At 39.1% G+C, this 17063-nt stretch overlaps 1 protein-coding gene across 18 annotated transcripts in view; it reads right to left on the bottom strand.

Moving 5' to 3' along the window:
* Window positions 1–17063, bottom strand: part of Kif21a (kinesin family member 21A) — a 123271-nt gene that overhangs the window by 30347 nt on the left and 75861 nt on the right. For 10 of the 18 annotated variants that reach the window (XM_013111165.3, XM_040753958.1, XM_040753960.1 and 7 more), the window contains exons 12-24: window positions 12999–13037; window positions 9255–9345; window positions 8444–8570; window positions 7709–7897; window positions 7296–7495; window positions 6474–6581; window positions 4317–4385; window positions 3554–3768; window positions 3264–3417; window positions 2348–2542; window positions 1666–1767; window positions 791–956; window positions 300–320 (exon numbers count right to left, since the gene is read on the bottom strand). In XM_013111165.3, the coding sequence (XP_012966619.1) occupies window positions 300–320; window positions 791–956; window positions 1666–1767; window positions 2348–2542; window positions 3264–3417; window positions 3554–3768; window positions 4317–4385; window positions 6474–6581; window positions 7296–7495; window positions 7709–7897; window positions 8444–8570; window positions 9255–9345; window positions 12999–13037 (1676 nt within the window). The remainder of the gene's footprint in view (window positions 1–299; window positions 321–790; window positions 957–1665; window positions 1768–2347; window positions 2543–3263; window positions 3418–3553; window positions 3769–4316; window positions 4386–6473; window positions 6582–7295; window positions 7496–7708; window positions 7898–8443; window positions 8571–9254; window positions 9346–12998; window positions 13038–17063) is intronic. The other 8 variants (XM_013111166.3, XM_013111167.3, XM_013111170.3 and 5 more) reach the window with 3 other exon arrangements.

Raw genomic sequence — 17063 nt, 5'->3', positions numbered from 1 at the left:
AACATATATTCCATGTTTTCCTGTAAGAAAGAGAAAGAATTCAGAGAACTTATAGAATCCTGCCACTGACCTCAAGTGACTATTAGCTCAAGCACACATCTTCAAACATCTAAGAATTTCAAAATGAAGAATGTTTAACACAAAATATTTAGTATTTTTTATCATGAATATGTTTCCAAAAAGGTCATGCAAAAACAGTGTCTACCAATACAATGTTTTCAAATGTGTGCCACAATTAGTGCACAGGACAATTAGTGACCATGCAGCTGTTTGAGACACAGAAAGCTAAACATACTCACCTACTGGGGCGCTATCTAGATCTGGATAAACAACAGCAGAAGGAAACAAAAAGCAATACTCCAATCAAAACAAATCCAGAGTTAAAGTCTCACGTAGCACACGATTATCTCCCGATGCTTAGGTATACAGAATAGATGCCATAACAGACACATATGTATTTGAGCATAGTTAGGTATGTATGCAGCATAAAGGTAACAAAACTTGGTTAATCTTTTAAGTAATTTAAATAACCAATTCAGAAACTTTCCTAGTCTCCATTACCCATAATAAGGTTAAATAACCTGAAGTGGGTAATTGTTTCTTGGAATACCAGTAAGAACTGCCCCCCACACCAGTTTACATACACATGCAAATTAAAGAATATTTATTAAGAATCTAAGTAAGTATAGCATCTATTCAAACGAGCCATTGAGGAAGGAGATACAAATTCAACATTCAAAGAGCAAAGCCATCATGCAAGTCATCTTCGTAAAAATTTAATCCCAATTACCTTGCAAAGCATGGCCTAGCAAAGCATCCAACTCAGGGTTTAACTCAGCTTTCTCCTTCAACATGTGGAATAAGAGCTGGTTCTGTGTAGCACTGGTGATTTCAGTCTGTTTGAGTCGACCTTCCAGGACTTTGATTTGAGCCTCTTTCTGGGCAGCCTGAAGACCCTGAAACAATAACCAGAAGAGCAAACCATCTCAGGTCATTGAAAACAAAGCCACTACATTCAAATGCTTAGGGCATTGACTTTGACCCAGACAGACCTTAATGCAAACCAGCTCCCCTACTTTGTTCAGAGGTCTTAGAGCAGCTTCCCTGTCCAAGATGGCATCCTCATGATTCTCAGTGCCTGTGTGTGAAGGCCTACGGATAAGACCTACTTTGCTGCCACATGGTGAAGATGAAGTGTTAGAGCACGTGTAGGGTCTAACACAGGTCCAGTATGGGGAACAAGTGACTCAGCTGTCACCACCTTCAGCACCTGGGAATAAGTGTCCTACTGGTGACAAATTTGGTTTACATTCAAAAGAGTAGGGTGGCACACGTGTATTTTTTCCTCTCTGATTTTCTATTGAGTTGTACAGAGTTAGCAGCAAGCCAGTTGTGATACAAAAATCTGGCTCCCCTGAGAATCTTTTGTTAAAGCAAGATGAGCTTTATTTCTTCTTTGTTTATTTGTTCTAGTATACAAGTGTAACAGAGACAGTAAAATTGATACAAATATTTATAACATTTTATTATAGCTCTAAAGGAAAATATTTTATTCTTCAGTGAAGAATTTTATTTCCTTTGACCAAGAGGAGGGTTACTGGAGAGAGAGTCAAAACCAACTTGGTCAAAACTTAGGCTTTCTGGAATAGAATAGTCAAATCTCACCTTATTGATGCCCATTGACAAGAAGTGATCTAGCAGGTACCGAGCTTCAGTAAGAGTACAGGCATTAATGACAGCAGTGACATCCAATGTCTCACCTTCCTCCTACATCAAACCAGGGTAGAACAATCATTACTTTAATTTGGATAAATTTAAACAAAAGGCAACAGGCTACTGAACTGACTTGACAGAATGCATAAGTCAATGAAGCTACTCAGAAAACATTATATGATTCTCACACTAACAAACACGTGTTCCAGTCAAAATTAGATACATCTGAACATCTAAAATTTCAAGGCAAACATAATGATGCATGTGATGTAATAAAGAATATCACAAGGTCAGGAGAGAAACCAGGAAAGTAGACTCTCTCTTCTATGCATAAAACCTAAAAATCAGACTAAAGCAATAAATAGAAAATGCCTTCACATGAAAATCCAAAGTGCTCTTAAAGATATACAATACAAAGTTCTTTTCCTTAAGCTAGTAAATAGCTTTAAGACCCCGAGTGTTGTATCAACTCTTACTTCTGTCATCTGGGAGGTAAAGGCAGGAGGATCAGAAATTGAAGGTCATCTTCATCTATCCACACAGAGTCTGAGGACAGCCAGGGTGAGAGACTGTCTCTCACAAACAAATGGAAAACATAAAACAAAAACCAAAAACTGTCTTTTCCAGTGCACACCTTTGCTTCCTCCATCTGCATGATGTTAGCTTGACAGTCAGCAATGCTGTCATTGATGTAATCTATATTCGCAGTTAGGGACTCCATCTCTTCACTGATGTTAACCACATTTTTATCTCCCTCTCCGCTCTCTTTGACTATCTTCTCTCTCCTTTTTGAAAGTTTCTCCCGCCTTTTTGTGAGTTCTTCCCGTTGCTATGGAAAAAAAATTAAAGTAACCCATAATGGATTTTAAGAAAACTCAAGCACAGTGCAGTCAAGACAAAATGATCCTATAAAAGCATACAATTCTCCCAAGAAATGTGATGATATATTGTTTATGATCTAATAAAGCAACTGGAGACCAAAATGCAAACCTAGTCACAGCCATAGAGCCAGACAGTGGTGATATACACCTTTAATTCCAGCAGCCATACAAGCTAGTCATAGAGGCCAAGCAGTAGTGGTACACACTTTTAATCCCAGGACTCGGGAGACAGAGGCAGATGGATCTGTGTTAGTTCAAAGCCACCCTGAACTATATGAAATTGATCCAGTCTAAGAGAGAGATAGCTCACGTAAAGGAGATCTCAGCACTTGGGATCACATGCCTTTAATCTAAGCACTAGGGAGATAGGAGTGATATGGTTGGGCAGAGAGAAGAATACAAGGCAGGAGGAGATAGGAGCTCAGAGGATTGCAGCCTGAGGCTTGGTGGAAAGCAGTGTAACCTGCTGTCCTCTGAGGAGTCATGGAGACAGGATCACCCATTTCCATCTGAGGTAGAGGTAAGAGCTCCTGGCTCGGCTGCTTTGTTTTTCTGATCTTTTAGTTGCCTTATTAGATCGCAAACAATATAGCACTACAAAGGAAAAAATATGGAATAGTAAAGTAACAGTCAGCTAAGGAGGGCAGGTCTAGTTTCTACTTTCCGTACCCTGAGGAGTCTGTTCATGTCGGCCTCCATGTTGGAAATGGTCATTTTCTGCATGATGATGTCAGTCACCCGGCGTTCAAGCAGCTGCCATTTCATGCGGGCTGTCTTGGAAGTGAACACCCGGCCAGTTAGTCCTTTCCTCTGATATTTATTCCTGTAATCATTTACAAAGACAAACGTAATTATTGTATTTGATTGTGCACAACCAATAAGGAGACGTGTTGCATCTACACAGCATTCAGAATGAACATACACAAGGATCATAAAGGGCAATCTAGAATCGGCAGGACCTTGTTCCATTTGTTGTAGGTGTTGGTAACGCCTGAACCCTTGCCACAGGAATTCTCATTTTCTGCTGCGTGCCTGCCCTTGATGCCTCTGCTTCCCCTGCAGCCACACTGGAACCCGTGTCCTGGACAGGGCTGTCAGATGAACTCAGTTTCCGAGTGACTTTCCCAGCTACTTTATCAGACATGGGCCGTACTTGGCGACGGAGAGCTGTAACCTGAAATAGCATCACAGGTTGGTTCAAGCTCTGTCTGTAGATGTGTGTGTTACAAGGATGGGGTAGAGTGGTAAAGGGTTTGTCTATCACATGCCAAGCTCCAGTTTTAATCCCCAGTACCACAATGTAGGAAAAAAAGGAATACATTATTTATCCCAAAGTCAAAATGTTCCCTCTAAATGGTAAGCTTGCTAATGTATTGATGGGAGATGTCATTCCGTAAATATGTCTCTTGCATTGGTGGATGAATAAAGCACTGTTAGCCAATAGCGAAGCAAGATAGGCGGGACTAGGAAAGAAGGAGGACTGTGGGAAATGTAGTAGGGAGTTGCCATGTGATTCCGGGAGCAGAGGACTCATGAGTCTAGCGTTCTTGGTAAGACAAGACTTTGTAAATATTAGTAGTTATGGGCTAATACTTAAGACAGAGCTAGCCAATTAGAAGCCCTAGACATTGGCCGACAACATTGTAACTAATAGAGTCTCTGTGTTATTTGGGGGCTCTGGAGTGGGGATGGGACCCAGGCGTGAATCCCACAACACTGTACCTCTTCAGTCTTGCGTCGCAAAACTACTTCTTGATTTCTCTTCTGGGCTTCTAGAAGTCTAAGCTGATGCTATAAAACAAGATTCAGTACGTTAAAATGGACAGCTGAAGCACAGTACATCCTACTCTTCGGCTAACACACTTCCTCTTCTTAAGAGCCAGAAAGTACGAGTCCTTGGCACAATCTAGATTAATAATCTCATAGCCATCATACGGATATTGCTACTTGAATACAGCAAACAATCCAGATACAGCCATCTCTGGGCTGGTGAGACGGCTCAGCAAGTAAAAGCAACAACCTGAGTTCAAGCCCCTGGAACCACATGGTGGGAGGAGAGAAATGCTTCTTGAAAGCTGTCCTCTGACCTCCACACTTGTGCCTTGGCATGTACACGCCCACACATTATCAGCCAATCAAAGGAAAACAACAGACAAACCAAAACCAAACCACTAAACATCATGAAACAGCCATTTCCAACTAAAAACAGGAGTCATCTGTAGGCTTACTCTCCCTTGACTACCACAGTGGGTGCTTACTAAGTATGAGTACTTTTCTAAGTGCTTTACAAATGTCTCTCATTCAATTGTTCTCAGACATTTTAAGGACTTGGAGAGGCATAAACAGAAAAAGACCTGACTATTTTCGAGAGTCATTTTTAATACATACCATACTTAAAATTCTTTAAACACAGATGTGGTGATATTTTGCTTATGCTCTAACAAATAAAGTTTACCTGAAGATCAGAGTGCAAAACTAGCCCCATTAGTTAGCCATAGAGGCCAGGCAGTGGTGGTACACACCTTTCATGCCATCACTCAGGAGACAGAGGCAGACAGAGCTCTGTTAGTTCAAGACCACCCTGAGCTACACAAAATTGATCCAGTCTAAAAGAGAAACAGAGCTCACATAAAGGTGATCTCAGCACTTGGGATCCCACGCCTTTAATCCCAGAACTAGAGAGGAATATACCGTGGGAGGAGAGAGATGCAGTCTGGAGATACAATCTGAGGTTTGGTAGATCTCCCCTTCGGTCTGCGCACTGGTAGAGGTAAGAACTTTCTAGTGGCTGGCTGCTTTGCTTCTCTGATCTTCACCTTTAACCCCAATATCTCTCTCTAGGGTTTTATTATTAAGACCAAAGAGAATTCATGCTACACACAGGAAAACATATACTCATATAGTTAGCACTTGATGGTAACTTGGGTGTGCTGGCTAGTTTTTGTCAGCTTGACACGAACTTGAGTCACCAGGGAAGAGGAAACTTTAACTGGGAAGTTTTGTCCATCAGGCTGTGCTGTGGAAATGTTTGTGGGGTGTTTTCTTGACTAATGATTGATGTGGGAGGCCCCAGACTACTGTAGGCAATGTGATCCCTGGGCAGGTGGTCCTGAATTGAATAAGAAAGCAAGGTGAGCAGCCATGGGAAGCAAGTCAGTAAACAGCTTTCTCCATGGCCTCTGCTCCAGGTCCCACCTTCTAACGTCAAGCAATAGCTTTTTACATTCATACATTAGATTAAAGAGAAGATGTGGGGCCAGCAAGGTACCTCACAGGGTAAATGGTCCTTGCCAACCTGAGTTCTACCCCCAGGACATACATGCTGGAGGAGGAGAACTAACTCCTGAAGGTTGTTCTCTGACCTCCATTTGAGCACCGTGTCACCTACACTCACTCAAGTTCTCTCTCTCTCTCTCTATCTCTCTCTCTCTCTGCTCTCTCTCTCTCTCTCTCTCTCTCTCTCTGTCTGTCTGTCTGTCTCTCTCACTAAAAGTAATAAAAAGTAAAGATTTTAACAAAAAAAGTTTGTTTATTTTTTTATGATTCATACTACCTTTCAAAATCCAAATTCATGCAAGTAGAATTCTGAAGGTGAAGACAAAAATGCTTTAAGGTCTCAGAACAGTATCTTTTATCAAAGAATGGTTACCAGCCCAGGTGATAGACACATCCTGGTACCCATCCCTTGTAGTGTGAATCTGCCCTAAATCTTTATACTGAACTACTATAATCTACCTATGATAGCAAATGTGTTTTATATGAGTAATGTTTATTTATTGTCCTCGACCTATACTTTCTGGAGTTAAAATTTTTCCTCCATTGATAGAACAGTCGTGTACAATGCAGAGCACTCTTCTAGAACACAGAGAATCTACTCACATCTCTTTTGCGCTGGTCCTTTTTCAGCTGAGCAATTTCCCTGTTTCGTCGAGACTCTGTCAGTCTGGCTTTCTCTTGTTCTTCTTTCATTTGCTTCATTAGACGAACCTAAAGTTAGGTAAACGCATTATTGAACTTACTCCAGCACCAGACACATTCGGTAAATTTACGCCGACGGAGTCTTTCATTCTAAATACTTCACATGGAAGCGTGTGACATCCGCAGTGTATTTTAGCCAACTCGTGTTTTCAGATGGTTATATTTTCAACATATTTTTGTCAAATGAGTGCTCTGAGTAGCTGAGTGAGCCTGGACAAGTTATATAACTTCTGTAGGCTTTGGCTCCCTCATCTACAATGGCCTTGTGCAGTGTGAAAACTCATTGGATTGATACTGGAAGGTGCACATAACAGAGCCTGGTACAGGGGAAGAACCTAAAACAGGTGGCTATTGTTGTTACATTAACTGCCCAGCATACTTTACTTACTGCTTACGTCATGTTCATGTGGTTATTTTAAGAAAACTGCCTTGATTTGGGTGCAAGATTTAAGATAATCCCTATTCAAAAACTGATACAAGCATTCACATCTCTTGGCTTTGTAAGGGAACAATACATATCAAACTCTAGATGTTACCTCTTGATGAATGAGAGTATGATCACAGAGACATACACAGGACGCTGAGTACCTGCTTATGTCCTAAACTGGTAGTAAATATTGTCGGCTCCTTTGTTACTGACTCAGAAAAATAACCACAATATCGGTTTTGTCCCAAGTTGTGAAAGCTGTTGCTGCCCAAGCTGAATGGGGACAGTATCAGTACCTTCGTTTTCTTCATTTCCATGACGTCCTGCTGCAGTTTCTTTAGCTGCTTTTCATACTGAGACTGGTTTTTCAGCAAGCGGGCATGCTCCTTTTGGGCTGTCTGCAGCCGCTGCAACTCTTTGTTCATGGCGTGGAGCTTCTTTTCATATTCACACTTTACTTTCTTTGCCTTTTCTTCTGAGTAGGACTCCACCGAGCCTGGGTGCAAGGGGGCAAATGCACGGCTTTTGTCAGACACGGATTTTTATTTTATACACTTGGACCAAACACCCAGTTCCCAGGACCCCCTAATGCCTGAGCTCCTCCTCTCGCTTGGTGGTTTTGGCTCGCTGAGTTCATGGTCTGCTCACACCCGGCAGTGGTCGCTAATTACGCACTTGAATGCGGCTTGCGAGCCCACAGGAGACCCACCTAAGTTCTGCAGCACCTGGTCCCTTTCCAGCTGTGTGTCCCGGATCTTATGTTGCAGCATCATCAGCTTCTCCTCATACTGCTTTTTCAGGGTTTGCAGCCGCTTCTGGCTGTTCTCTAACTCATCGATCAGCTTCTGCTTAATGGCAATTTCACACGTGATATTTGCTAAGTCGGCTTGATAGTTAGCTAGTCACAGAAGACAAAAACACTGAGGGTAGGAAAAGATGATCATCACACCAAGCAAGGCTGTAAAGCCATTATCTGCACTCATGTAGTCACGCAGCAGCCATGTGGGAAATTTCCTGGCTATACCGTACTCTAAAAAGAGACTGTTTACAGTGGCCAGTGGCAGGTGCTGCATACACTAAAGAAACGTGGAAATCAGCTGGGCAGTGGTGGCACACGCCTTTAATCCCAGCACTTGGGAAGCAGAGACAGGCGGATCTCAGTGAGTTTGAGACCAATCTGATCTACAGAGCTAGTTCCAGTTCAACCAGATCCAGTTCAACCAGGACTGCTACACAGAGAAACCCTGACTTGAAAAACCAAAAAAAAAAAAAGTGGAAATGACATGGTGACTAGATCTAGCACAGAAAGGAACATCTCTTTGGCATACAGCATGCATGAGTCTAGGGTGGTCTTTGGGATAGCATAGCTAATGTTGAGTTTCCCATCAAAGCCTGAACAGCTTCCCAGTATGAGTTTTCTGCCCTCGTGCTAAGGTTTAGGTACCTTTTTCATCTGATTCCGAGTCAGATTCATCAGAGCTTTCTCCTCCTTCCATGTCATCCTCTTCTTCATCCTCCTCTTCCTCCTCTTCCTCCTCCTCCTCGTGATCACTCACTTCCTGGTTCTCTTCCTGCAATGTGATTTGGGAGTATTAATAGCACAGTACTGGCAAGCAAACCGATCACCTCAGCCAGAGACGTGCAGGAGTATAGACCACAGAAGCATAGGCCCGTCTTGTCTTTGTGTGTGCTCACGTGTGATGTGTACATCAACGTTCATACACACAGATGCCAGAGCAGGACGCCCAGCGTCTTCTTCCATCACTTTCCACGCCCTCCAACGGGGCCTGTCAGAGAATCCGAACACATTGTTCTGGTTAGGCTGGGTGGCCAGTGAAGGCCCAGAATCTGCCTGCCCTGACCTGCCAACTCGGGTTGCGGGCCGTGCTCAGCTTTCGCATGGACGCCAGGGATCTGAGAAAATCCTCACACATGCACATGGAACTTTCCCCACTAAACCACCTCCCCAGACACCGAAGCTTGCTTTTCTTTAGTTCAAAATCGCTATAAGAGGTTAAGGTCATTATGCAACAACTTTGTCTTGAGGAATTCTTCGTCTCTCACAGCATCTCATCTGCATGCACACACACACACAATTTTCATGGCTCACTAGACCAAGATCTGCCAGTGTTTAACAGCTGACCATTCTGGAAAAATGCCTCAAGGAAAGAGGAAAGCATTGATATGATAACCACTTCCAGTCACTTCATATGCATTAGTGACTACAGCTTGCAAGTTTATTCTCCTGTACTTACCACTTCTAAGCCATTGTTTTCTTTCTCTGAGATGCCCTTTTCTTCCTTCTTCTCCTGGTCAGTGTCTGTGTTCTCCTCCTTCCCAGCCACGCTTTATAATCAAAAAGAAAAAGAAAAGGAATATGAGATAAAAAACAAGGAAAGTCTTCACTTTTTTCTCATATTCTTTTAAAAACATCAACAATTTGTAAAAACAAAACGAAAGGGTTAATCACTTAACTAAGCAAAGCTGCTCTGTCTGATGATTAGTGAAAAACCAGGTCTCAGCATGTGACCAACAATGTAAACATTTACAGCACTGAAGGGAGTTTCGCCTCTAGAAACTCTGACAACAGCTCATACACTAAGTGTAACATCTGATTAGATGGTAACAGCCAGTGGATTATAACACACCACAATTTAAATTTAAAAGAAGTCAAAACAGAAAGTTTTGGCTCCCCATCTAAATTCACAAAACTTCTCTCACATAAATAGCATGCTTTAAAATTATGCTTGTGGTATCCTTATAAATTTAGGATTACTTTTAAAGGTTCAAAATCACTCTGCCACTGTGAGTCTGTCTCTGTGGCTGTAGTCATCAGTGCTGGGGACTTTTCTTAGGCCATCTGCATAGTATAGGGTGATTTCTCATTATATTAGCACAGAGTGGGCCTTTGAATTCCAAAAGTGTCTGAAGTTCAGGCTGCCCTGACTCAGAAATATCAGGGTCTACTACAAGTCTCACCGTAAAACTTCCTCTTCAGTTACCTGATACCTACAGACATAATCACACAATGGCTATGGCTCAACTCATTTAGCTCTGGTGGCCCTAAGGGAAGGTAGACTACAGTGAGTGAATTTTTTGCATACCCCAATCACTCCGATCTTTCTTGGGTTTACCAAGCATCACAAACTATGCACAGCAGTTATACTTCCGCTCACTAGACTCATATTTTAGTAAAATAATGTTAACATAGCAAATCTTACCTAATCCATATAGTTTGTGTTATTAATGGAATTTAAAAATTATTAAGATTGAAAAGAATAGTCAAATACAGCAATATTTCCAAAGGAGCTTCCTCTAGAAAGGACTTTATGCCACTATTTCCATTAGCTATTCCTTATTGATACTTGGGCTAATTTCTAGGTTATAAGTAAATAACTTGACCTCATTTGGGCCCTGTTATTATTACTTAATTCTAACATTTAACTCCAGGTCCCTATTCTTGCATATTTTTATAATCAGAACAATAATTTAAGTATTTTCCTCCTAAGCACTTTCCAGTTTTTAATTTGTTTATTCATGTGATTATTTATTTGATCTGTCATTCCCACTGAACTAAAAGTCTCTTGAGAGTAAGACTCATATGTATATGTCTTCTCATTCATTTACCCAAGGCCTACACAGAATAAATTACACTGGCATTTATTAAATAAGTCAATCCCTATGAGTTACATGAACACCTGTGTTTGAGTAATCCTATGTGTCTCACACACCAGTTAAGTTGGAATGGAAAATAAGGTTTGAAATATTATAAAGATGCACAGAACACAATAATGCCTTTGGAATGAGGAGTAAAAGCCAATAAGAATAACAATACAACAGTCATAACTGGAGTTAAATAAACTGCAACAGACTTTTCATGAATGTCATTAAATCATTGTATTGGAGGAAAATAAACTGGGAGAAAACTTGGAGCCATATGAAGTGAACAACTACGACAAATCCAATTATATTAAAAGGCCAGTGACGCATACTCAAAGTCTACTGTACCAGAGGCTGAGACTCAAGGATTAAGGTACACAAAGGATGTGTGGGACAAAAAGATGACATTTGTCATTCAGTTTCTTCCTCCTCCCTCATGCTGTCTTATTAGTTGTGTAGCATATAATCTCTACTATTGTGGGTTCTTATATTACAGTATCATCCTTTATCTCAGGTTTATGGTCACATAACTTTATTAGGAATACTTGTCTACCAAACCCTCCTGCTCCAGCAAGTAGCCAGTATCCAGCCTAACAAATGTTATCACTGGCTTATATCTTCATAAGTTCCCCTTGCCTTCTGATACAGAAGTCAGCATCATAGGCATATATTAATATGCTTCTAAGAATTGTTTGTAAAGCTTAAGCTTTTCAGGTGATACGGATAAGTATTGCATCTCAAGCACTCAAGTTTTCTTCGCTAAATGTTAACAAATTGATACCCCCAAATAGCTAGCTAAGGAACGATGGGCCATAATAAAATTTATACTTTACACAAAAATCAGAATCTTAGGAACTTGAAAAAACATAAGAAACCAATCTCTCCATCAGGCAAATGAAATAAATAAATAAAAAGCTGTGGTCTTGAGAAGATTTCCACACAAGGGACTAAGAGCAGATGCCCTGCCTCCCAGAATTGAAACACCCACATCCCCAGGAGCTTGTTAATACAGAATGGCAGGTTCCACCTATGTGCTACTGATCAGATCTTCCTTCCATTGAAACAGTTATGCATGTGTATTTATGATCGAGAGACAGTCCTAGAACACTAAGCTGTCCTGCATCTGCTGTCCTATATGGTCACATGACAATCAGAAGCAGCCTCTATTTACTAAGTCCAAATACATATATGTATATTTCAAGAATGGAGTAGTTTAATGTGGTAACATGTTTTCACATATAACTTTAAAGATTTAATGTATTGTGAGCTTTCCAAGTAGGAGAAATCTTGTTTCTATTTTTTTTAGTTTTGCATATAAACATGCTGTCCTAAATTAATGTTTAATTGAGTTCTAGTGTAAGCTACAGACAATTAGAATTACATTCTAGTTACAGAATACTTTTTAAGTTATAAACTTACAGAATATAAGCTTAGAAAACTTTATACTCAATATAGTACATGGAATACAATTAAGGTGAATATATTATAAACTAATTTATGATTTAGTAGATTTAAGGTAAACTAGTCATTACATACTGTGTTCAAGTTTAACTTTAAGTAAGAGAAGATCTATGAGCGCCAATGCAGACCTCTGAGGATAACTGCATTTCTTTTGAAAACACTTACTCAATTTGCCTATATGATTTGGTAACTTGCTTTAGAAAACATAATATTTACTTATTTAAAAAGTAGTCATATTCAGGTAAGGGTCATGAAATGGAGATCAGCAACTCACTTCTAGGCTGTAAATAAAAGAATGGGAACTGTCCACATTTTAATATTTACTTGGAATATTTGAAAGTTAAAAAGCATTTTTCTAAATTTCAGGATGCCTTGTCAATCTGACCTATAGGACAGCCATAGTTCCTTTTGCCCTTCTACCATCTTAGAGTTTCCTAAAAGGTTTCAGCAAATAAGGAAGAGTCTACCCATGAGTTAGCATTTGCTCCAACAACATGTCAATCAATCACTACCCAGTTGCTTCCCACTCTGCTCACAAGCTCCCCCTAGATGAAAAAATGCTGATGCTTTTTAAATCAGACAGTGAAGGTTTGTTTAATTTTACTAAAAAGCAATCATCATACTTCTGGCAACTTGTTTGAAATTTAATGAAATTGCTTGCATTTTAATTCAAGTAACCACAGAGTTTGTTATTCTCAAATACCTTAACTTTTTTCCTGCTATTTTTATAAAACTCATTACTTTAAGAAGTACACAGCTAATCTAGTCTGAAGCAGTCTATAATTCTATAGCACATTTTCTTGCAAATGGAAATGAAGTATTTAAATGACATTTTAATTTAAAAAACAAAACCAAAAAAACCTGGGAAATATTCCAACCTTCTTTCTTCTCGATTGCTTTCCTCAAGTTTCTGTAGCCTTCAAATCACGAGGCACAGTATGGGAAGGCCAAGCCAATGAGGGCAAACCAGACAGTAAAAGCAAAAGTGGTAAGAAGGTAAAATGGTACATGAGCTTGAAGAAGTTAAAATAAATTATAAAGATATCATTAAAGGACAATACACAGTAAAAAGGCAATACATTTTCTATGAATACAAAGGAGAAAATCAATAGTATTATATCTAAGAAGAAAATGCAGCTAATCAGTGGAAACTGTTTAAAATACAATCTCAATTTTTATGAGTTCATAAGTCCTGTTTGGATGTCATTGCTATTTTTAGCCAGAAATAGATCAACTTTTAAATTTTTCCCATAAGTAAAGTCTACTTTTGGCAATATCCTCTTCCTTTTAAATATTTCAAAAAAAAAACTTTTATGGTATCATCAAAAGACCTTCATTAAGTAATGCCTTTATACCATAATGATAATACTAATAATACCACATACAAGTTACTATTTTAAGAGCTTGACTTCATTTGCTTTACTACACATATAATCATCACTAAATCTAAATTTAAAAACATCAAAATTATATGAGATGGTATTACAGACAAATGAATATGGCTGTTATACGATCAGCGAAAAATACAATCTTGTTAATTTTAACAAGACTGGGATTAAAAATTCACCACTAAAAGGGGCACACAACTAAGGCAAAGGAGGAAATAAAGTGGGAAATTTTAGTACTTTTCATTAGTGATACTGTTCTTTAATCAGAATAGCAAAAAAACTGTAAATTCACTGGTATCGGTTTCAAAATGTAACTTAAAGAATGTTTGATATACAAAGTTAGGGATCTTGATTCAATGAAATGAACTATGCATGAATACTTGTCATGCAGACAATATATATAGGCATATAGCAATCTGCACATAGCACGCTCTGTCCAGAACCCCACAAAGTACTCTTGGAATCATCAATATTTACAATAATAAAATTAAGTTTTGAGTTATGAATTAAGTCAGGTCTCTTTTAATCTTATGATGTGTGGTTTCATGCCATTTTTATCTCTTAGGCTGTGATTGTCTCTTATAAGCAATTTATATACTGCTTTTAGAATATGAGACCAGCAATCTGAGAAAAAATTCTGCAGGGAGATATTCACCAGGGATCGGAGAGTTGAGCTCCATGACTAGAAAAAGGGCAAGTCTACACAAAGATCTGCATTTTCAGAGTTTCAAACCAACACCACTACATCCAAGTGCAGCGCAGTCTGAAAGATGACAAAGGATTTTGTGCTGTAGTTCATTTAGAGCCGGATATCCAAAGGCAGCAGGCTAAATGTGTGAGTGGTAAATTTTCTGTATCTGTATACACAAAACAGTGCCCCCAAATCAGTGTAATTTAGGCTTGCACTGACGATAATAAACTACAATGCTTAAAGTAGATGGCTTCCTGGTCAAGGTTCCAAATTCTATTATTATTGTTGTTGTTGCGATTATTATTATTGCTGAAACCCTTTGTTTTGTGTTTGCTTTGTTTCAGGACGTTGTCTAAGATGGGAGCTTATTTATTTATATTTTTAAAACAAGAATTTATATTACATAGATCTAAAAGTTACTTAGACCTAAATGTGATTAGTGAAATACTTTTGTTTGGGTTTCTGTTTTCAGTGGTGTATGTGTGTGTGTGTGTGTGTGCGCGGGCGCACGCGCGAGCGTGCATGCACCGCACATGCATGTGCATGCATATGTAGCTGTGTGAGTGGGGTGTGACTGTGGATGTTAGAGGCTGCTGTCAGAAGATAGCTTCCTCCTTCCACTGAGGGATTCAGGGACTGAAACTCGGGTCTTCAGGCTTTCAACAAGAGTTGTTGTTGTTGTTGTTGTTGTTTGGGGGGGTTGCCTGTTTGTTTCTCACTGAGCTACCTCATCATCCCAGGTTTCCACCTTTTTAAATATAGAACACCTGTCTACAGAACAAGACAAGTATCATTAAATTCTGTGAATTTTATTATGCTGTTATGTGAGGTCACACATTGGCTCCCTAGACTTTTCTATGTGAATAGGACACAAAATAAAGTCTTTAGGCACAGAAATCATGCATGTGTTTGACAAAGGCTCACTGGAACAAGTGTGGGAAATGTGCTCAGTAAGTCACTTTCCAAGGACTCTGTGAGTGTTGCTTTTAGGAACGCTAATTGGTTCTGTCATGGCAACCTTTCACTTACCTAGCTGGTTGATTGTGCTCAAAAATATTTTAGTTCCACCTACAGCTCTGTGTATTAGCCAAGTAGCTTATTTTCTTCATTGGATCTTATGCTTAGTCTAGCCACATGGTAAGTCATTACTATTATTAGCATGTACTATTATCTTCATCCCACTGCCCGAGTCAGTCACAGAAAAGCAACCTTTCTATTTTGATTTCCTTACACTGAACAAGGTTCTGGAAAAGAAACCAGGACAAATATAAACAAAGTATTTTCCATTAGACTATTTTATCAGTCCAGTGCATATTAGCATGCATTTTCACAAAAATAATCTGAACCCAGAGATATTAAGTATCTATAGCCACTATAAAAAAATATCAAAAGGCAGCACACGCCTTTAATCCGAACACTCGGGAGGCAGAGGCAGGCAGATCTCTGTGAGTTGAAGCCAGCCTGGTCTACCGAACAAGTTCCAGAGCTACACAGAAAAACCCTGTCTCAAAAAAAAAAAAAAAATCAAAAACATTTCACTAGGATTCCTATTTATCTTTCATTACTCATATTTAAAAGTCATTACAGCAATATCTAAATTAAATTTAAAAGAAAAGTATAAACTCAGCCCATGACCTTGAAAAATACACTCCTACTTACACTTACTTACTCATGAACAGAAACTATCTTAGCCCTTAAAACTAAGTCACACTGTCTACAGAACTGAATTTAACAAGTAAATGATAAACCATGGGAAAACATCGCATGTTCATTCAAGCACAGCATGAACACTGGTTTCCACAACCCTGTGGTCCTTATTATAGTACGGCTATATGCCATGAAGAGAGACCTAGTCGTGATCTGTATCCTACTGTTGCTGCTGTCATCCATGAAAAGCAACTATGACATTACTTGCTCAAGAAATCATTGCCTCCTAGCCATACTGTGCAACTTCCTGTTTTAATTATTTAATCTATTCTTTTCACCCATAAAGATACAAGGCATGGTTTACCTAACAGACTGAAGTTTCTAATAACTTTCATCAATTGACTGTTAAGGGAAAAAATGCCTTGTTTTCTAAATACATCTCTATGTAATCTGAACAAAACAGCTCGGAAAAAAGCAATAATGTTCTAGACCTTCCCTATAACAAGACTGTGGAAAAAAAGATGATTTGGCCTCCCTTCGAGTAGCAAAAATGTTTGAATTGAGCTTCAGTGCATGTTCAATATATTCTTTGTAAATAACTGGACTGTACTATAGATGAACAGGTAAATATGTAAGTATTTTGAGTATTTAACCACTCACACATTACAGATGGTCAGTTTTCATTTTTCCCCTTGTCTTTTCCCAGCTGACTTGAGGGGAGATAGTATCATGACACAGGAAACCCATCACAGTGGCAGAAGGCTAAATAATTGCCCAAGAGATTCAGAAAACATGAAATAACATGAAGGATCTTCATATCATCAAATTAGAAACCCTGAAGGAAATATTTAGAGGCCAAATGACATTCTGATAAATTAGTCAGCCTTTAGGTGAACTAGCTAGTTAACAGGATTAGGACGCCTATGAGATTATGCAACTCTATTAGGAAACGAAAAGTTGAACAACACGCTGTTACAGTGGGACACAGAAGCTTCACACGAAAGCAAGATGGATGGAATGCAAAAGCAGCAATTTTACCCAACAATATAATAATTTCTATTAGAAAACTTGCCTTGCCATAATCTAAACACAATTCATTACTACCTGCTTGTAGCTAAACTTAATTTTCTTATCTATAAGTAGAGAGAAACCATTAGGAAGCATATAATTGCAATCGTAAGCTAATTTAAATAATTTCTCATGTATCCATGTACTTA

This window comes from Mesocricetus auratus, unplaced genomic scaffold (genome assembly GCF_017639785.1).
Source record: "Mesocricetus auratus isolate SY011 unplaced genomic scaffold, BCM_Maur_2.0 Super-Scaffold_100010, whole genome shotgun sequence".
Classification (NCBI taxonomy): domain Eukaryota; kingdom Metazoa; phylum Chordata; class Mammalia; order Rodentia; family Cricetidae; genus Mesocricetus; species Mesocricetus auratus.
Note: the sequence above shows the minus strand (reverse complement) of the source record. Positions and strands in the feature narration are given on the sequence as shown.